The sequence below is a fragment of the Malurus melanocephalus genome, unplaced genomic scaffold, assembly GCF_030028575.1.
Source record: "Malurus melanocephalus ecotype Western Australia unplaced genomic scaffold, MMel_1.1 scaffold_149, whole genome shotgun sequence".
NCBI classification, from domain to species: domain Eukaryota; kingdom Metazoa; phylum Chordata; class Aves; order Passeriformes; family Maluridae; genus Malurus; species Malurus melanocephalus.
In genome coordinates, this window is record NW_026623381.1 from 352457 (window position 1) to 358671 (window position 6215).

Genomic DNA, 6215 nt, shown 5'->3' on the forward strand with positions numbered 1-6215 from the left:
TGTTTTGTTAGTTTTTTTGGTTTTGTTTTTTTGTTTGTTTGTTTTGTGGGGGCTTATTTTGGTTTGGTTTTTGGGGGGTTTTGTTGGTATTTGTTTATTTTTTCAGCAGAACACAAGTGAGGAAGTTCCCATCCAGGCTCTCAAACTGCTCCACTCCCAACCCCAGCCAGACCCAGCCCCTCCAATAATCACAACTCCCAAAACAAAAACTGTTTGGGGTTGGTTTGATTTCAGCCCTGACAAGGAGAACACAAATTCCCATTGCTGCTCAGCTCCTGWGCTGAGCCAGAGCCAACCCCAGCCCTCCAACCCCACTCCCACCTCACAGGGTTATTTTAATTTGATTTAAATTAAAATTTAATTTTCCATTTCCAGCCAAAGTGACAAACACAGAAGATCCAGGATGAAGAAAACCTCATTAGGTGGGGTTTGCAGATTGGGGCCCTATGGGACAGCAGCAGTTTCACCTCCTGCACGAGGTCCAGAACCCCTCAGCTTTCCAGGAATAAATAAATAAAATAAATGTCAGTTCACACCCTTTCCCCATTGTTCTGAGCCCCAGCTCTGCCTGCACAGTTTCTGCTCAGCCTTGCAGAAAGGAGCRAGGAGGGGCCAAAGGAAATGAAGCTGCTGAGATATGAAGGAAATGAGGTTCTAGTCCATTGCCTGCAGAAAAACCTGTTCCACCCCAGTGCAAGCTGCTGGTGCCTTGAGCTCTGTGTGAGCAGGGAGACCAAAAATAAAAAAGAATAAATGCCAGGACTAAAGGGGTTTGATAGCCACTATCAGTGCATGTAAGACACAGGAAAAAAAGGATTTTCTAATTGTCCTAAGTGCCAGCAAGGTCTGGCAGTTTAAAACCAGATCAGGCAGGAGGATCCTTTCCATCCCAAAACTGAGGGGGTCCCTCGGAGTTTGAGACCTTTCCAGCAGGGGAGCCATGGGCAGGGCTCAAGGAGGAGCTGAGGGAGTAAATCCCCCACCAACACTGGGATCTATTCCCTTCCTGGTAGAGGAATCAGCGATCCCAGATCAGGAATCCCGAATTCAGGTGAGCCCTAAAAGCATCTCAGAGTTTAAATCCCTGGGTAAAACCTTTCCAGCAAGGGAGCTTTGGCCAGGGCTCAAGGAGGAGCTGGGGGTTAGGATTTCCCCCAACAACCATTCCCTTCCTGGCAGAGGAATCAGCGATCCCAAATCAGGAGTCCCGAATTCAGGTGAGCCTTAAAATCCACCTAGGAAAGCCCCAAAAGCCTCTCAGAATTTAAACCCCTGGGTAAAATCTTTCCAGCAGGGGAGCCATGGGCAGGGCTCAAGGAGGAGCTGTGGGAGCAATTCCCACCAACACTCGGATCCCATTCCCTTCCTGGCAGAGGAATCAGCGATCCCAAATCAGGAATCTCAATTCAGGTGAGCCCCAAAAGCCTCCTGGGAACGCCCCAACTTTCAGGAGCAGCTCTGGAAATTGTGTAATTTCCCAAATTTAAGAGCCTGCAGGGCAGATTCCTCACCCAGCCTGGATGTGACACCAAATCCTTCTCCAGATCTGACCTGGAGAGTCCTCACCCACCACTCCACTCAACAGCTCCCTCCAAACACAGCATCCAACACCAAAATATTTGGCAGAGAGTCCAACACTTGCAAAAGACACTCCCATTAAACCCAGCTTTTACTTTCCATTCTAATTGTTCCACTTCCCAGGGAACGTCTCTTAATTTAACACAACCCCGAGCTGCAGCCCCGGCTCTGTAACCGCGATTTTGGCAGCGGGGTKGGGTTCCAGTCTGTGCATTCCTGTTCTGTTTACAGCAGAGCAGCTCCCAGATGTTTGGGAATATTAAACAGACTGGAACTTTCCCTCTGAGGGACAGCAAAATGCAGACAAGCTGGCTTTGCTGTGGCTCGAATTATCTGTGGATAGGAGAAATTAATCCATCCCCGTGCCGGGCTGGGGAGGCCCTGAGATGCAGATGTTCCTCAGCATAAATTCCATAAAAATCCATAAATTCCATAAAATTCCATAAGTTCCTCAGCATAAATTCCATAAAAATTCATAAATTCCATAAAATTCCATGAGTTCCTCAGCATAAATTCTATAAAAAAGGATGTGGATCAATAGGGCTTGGTTTACACTCCATTGCACTGGTGCTGATTTCAGGGAGGCAATTCCAGCTCGGAAGAAGGATCAGGAATGGGATTCCAGCAAGAAAAAGATCAGGAATGAGATTCCAGCTCAAGAAAAAGATCAGGAATGGGGCTCCAGCTCAAAAAAAAAGATCAGGAATGGGACTCCAGCTCAAGAAAAAGATCAGGAATGGGATTCTCCTCCCCACAGGAGCAGCAGAGCGCAGATTTTGCCGGGGAAATGCATACATTAAACAAGCTGCTGAATGTGGGGGAAAAAAAAAGCTTTTCCCATATGTCCCTTGTCTATAAATAATGCTCTGTYTCCCTGCTGCACTCAGAGGAGCCCATGGGAACGTTCCCCCTCTCGGGATTTGGTTTTTCCTCGGAAGCAGGAGCTGTGTGGGAGGTGACGGGGCTGCCCACCGAGCTGTCAGGGAGAGAGAGTCCCCTCGTGTCACGGAGCAAAAGAACCAGGAATCCATGGCCAATGTGTGGAAAAAGAAGAAAAAAGCACAAATTCCTGCAGCCCCGAGGTGAACTTGGGAGGGAGCTGCTTCYCTGAGCCTTCACCCGCTGCTCCTGCAGATCTAAACCCCAGCATGGGGATGAATGAAAACCTCGTGAGCCTTTCCCAGGTTAAACATTCTGAGAGCTACAAAATCCCAGGGCAGAGATGGTCAAGAACCCCAGCAAAGGTTTGAAACCACAGAACCAGAGGAGCTCATTCCAACAGCTCACCCGGCCCCCAATTCCCATCATCGCCACGAAAATTATTCAAAATTTAAAAACAGCGATTTGTTTTTACACTRCTGAGTAAAAACCCAAAAATTGAGCTGGAAATGCCTCCTCAATCCTACCAGAACTCACCTCAAAGACCTCCTCATCCAGGATCCTGGTCCCAAACACGATGATGCCGTTGACGTCGATGATGGGGTGCTCGCTCCGGTCCAGGAACTTGGTGATTTTTTTTTTACAGTCCAAGATCAAGGTGACRTTTTTCTTCTGCACGCTCAGAGCCACCCGGTGCCACCTGCGAGGGGACAGCCCGCAGACGGGTCAGGCAGAGCCCTGGGCCTCGCACAACAAGACAATGATGGGGGGAAAAATGGATTTTCAGGAGCTGAAGTTGTGCAAACCTCACTGGGAACACTCCTGAAGGGTTTGGTGGTCAGGGAAATGCTGACTGACAGCTTTCCTCACCCAAAGGAGAAGGCCAGGGTGATAAAAACCACACAGGACTCCCTTTTCCACCCTCTTTTGAACCTCATCATAGGTTTTTCAATACAAACCGAATTTATTTTTTAAGCCAAATGGCCGCTCCTATCCCCACAAGCACCAACCACCAGCATTGACAACTCTCAAAAATACAAAATTAATCCACCAAAGGCCAAAACGACAGCCTGGGGCTCCTGTCAGCAGCCAGGGCTGTGCAAACACATTTTTACGGGCACGACTCCGATTTCCCACACCGTTCAACATGCTGGCATTGACACGAAAAAAAAAACGAACTGTGTTTCCTGGGTGCACAAAATGTCACTTACTTGCCATCTGCTAGGTTAATGCCTCTAAAGAGAGGATAGTCTTCTGGGCCTGGCTTTCCTGTATGGTCTTCATACAGGAATACAGGAGATCTACCCAACTCCACACCAATTTGCTGGATCCCTTGCTCATTGTAAATTGAGATCAAGAAGGACTGACCTCCTTTCTTCGCTTTTACAGTGGTTAGAATGGAGAAGTCCTCTGGGAATGGGGAAGCTGGAGTGGAAAAGCAGAGAGGTTAGTGAGGTTTCCCTAAAAAAATTCATCCCCTAAACCAACAGTTTAGTGCTGTTGGCTAAGAACCTGTTGTCTGGTTTATCTCCAGATGTGTTCACATCAGCACCCTAAAAACCCTAAAAGTTTCTGTAGGGCCAGGTGAAGATGTGGCTTTTCCCCAAACCCTCTGGGGTGAAACTCCTGTGCTGGGCAAACAGAAGTTCTACAAAAGTTGTTTCCTTCAACTTTTATTATTTGCACATGACCCTTCCTCAAGAAGTTCCTAAATTGTTTTTTAGGGGACAAGGCAAAAACTTTCTGTTTTGTTCATCATCGGGGTCCCCAAATGAACTTGAGATGTCAAAGGGAGAGAGGGAATGGAGCACCCTGGGCCAGGTGGAATATGGAATATGAAATATGGAAAGGTTTAATTTAAGGGAGTGAGGATTGTGTCAGGATTTGTCCATTCCCGGTGAGAACAGAGGATTTGGTGGCTTTGGCTTTCAGGGTTGCTGCAGGCACACCAAACAAATCTGAAAAAGGAAATAAAACTGGTAATCAGCAAATTCCGATTTCCTGGGTTTTTCTCCTCCCAGGAAAGATCCGTGTCGGATCGCAGGTGATTTCTGCCTTTATTTCTGCAAGGTTTGGAGGATTAAAGCCACAGGGTCCATCTGCGGGGCCAGACACATTCAGAGATTCAGGTCAATCTGGGCATCACTTTCTTGCAGAAACCCAAACTCCTCCCTTTGGGTTTCTCTGAAAAAAAAATGAGCCCAACCTGAAAATCCAGGGTGCACATCACAAACAGGGCAGCCTAAAAACCACCACAAGCATTCACAAAGAAGATTTTTTGATCAAATTATCCACATAACCCCCTCAGATGCTGGCAGGRAATGTCCCCTCCGAGGTCCAGGCTTTCCAAAACAAGGATTGCTTTGTACCCCTGGGTATCTGCCTGGGAAATCTTACACCAGAGTGGGGCAGAGCAAAGTGGGGCAGCCCCAGCGTGGGGTTTGTGACACTGGTGTGGCCCTGGTGTGGCAGGGAACACAGGGATCCCTTTGAAACTGCAGATGTGCAGTCAAATAAACCACAAAAACCATCCAGCTCGCTGCCCAGAAGCTTCAAATAGATTTTCTTCACCACTTCAGACTGTTCCTAGATGGCATCCCAGGGGGTTTAGCCCAGGGAGGGGATGAGGAACGTGGCAGTGGGGAATTCTTGCCACCACAGCGAAGCTGGAGCTCAAACACCGAGGCCTGAACTCATCCTCTTCCTCTCCTGCCTGGGAGGGGCTTTAATTTTTAGGAATAAAGTGTTTTAAATAGATTTAGCTGCCTACAGCAGGGATGAGGCAGGAGCTGCACCAAAACCAGCACAGCTRCAGAGCAAAGGAACAATTCCAAGGGGAACAACATGACAATATGACACCTTTGAACCGAGTTCATCCCCCTCACCCTGGCTAAATAGCATTTGGGAAGCAGCATTTTGCAGAGACACCCCCCAGTCAGGAATTAAATGCCTTTAGAGCCTGATTTATGCCCAGGACACAGCCCCAGGGATATTTGGAAAAGCAGCTCCCGATTTTGGTGCCTGCCATGGGATGCCCTGAGCTTTATCTCCCTCCTGGAGGACTCAATCGGGACCATACGCCTTCCTGGCTCCAATTACAGCCTACAGATTTGGGCCTTTTATGTAAAATAGTTCATGTCCAAAATTTCATTATGAACCCACAATACAGTACCTTTCAACTCGGACAAGCTGCCAACTCATTAAAAAGCTGCTTTTAATTTTTTTTGTTCATTATTATTAAAATGTCTCCATGGTGATGCGAGTTTCTCAACCCAAATAATCATAATGGATGAATTATAGCTGACATTACTCTGTTACTGCTCTGCTGTCCTGGCAAAATAACAATGCCTGCACTGTCAGAGGCAGAAATGACCCGGGCTGCTGAATGATGGATGCAAACACATCCCCGCAGACACCAATACCGATAAAAGCATCCTCACAAATACACCAAGCACGGGGAAATTGACCCAAATCCCTCCAAAACAATGGGGACACCCCTCCGACAAARGCTTTGGGATGGAATCCTCGCCTTGGATTCGCTCCTCAAACGAGCTCACGCTGGGAGATGCCGCACACCCGGCGTGGTGTCCTCCTCACAGCCCGTGGCCAAAACCTCCCAGAGCAGCTCCCCGGGACCTCCTGCGAGCAGAGCACGGGGGGAAGCCCCCAGGCCTGCAGATGGAGCCGTGGCTGAGGCTGAGGGAGCTCCAGGGTGGGCATGGTTCCATCTGGGGGATGCTCCAATGGGTGAGACAGAG

General features: G+C 48.3%; 1 protein-coding gene across 1 annotated transcript in view; it reads right to left on the bottom strand.

The window, feature by feature from the left end:
• COL5A1 (collagen type V alpha 1 chain) overlaps positions 1-6215 on the bottom strand; it is a 123160-nt gene that overhangs the window by 88569 nt on the left and 28376 nt on the right. Inside the window, 2 exon segments of the mRNA XM_057371595.1 lie at positions 2995-3157; positions 3669-3882. Of these exon segments, the coding sequence (XP_057227578.1) occupies positions 2995-3157; positions 3669-3882 (377 nt within the window).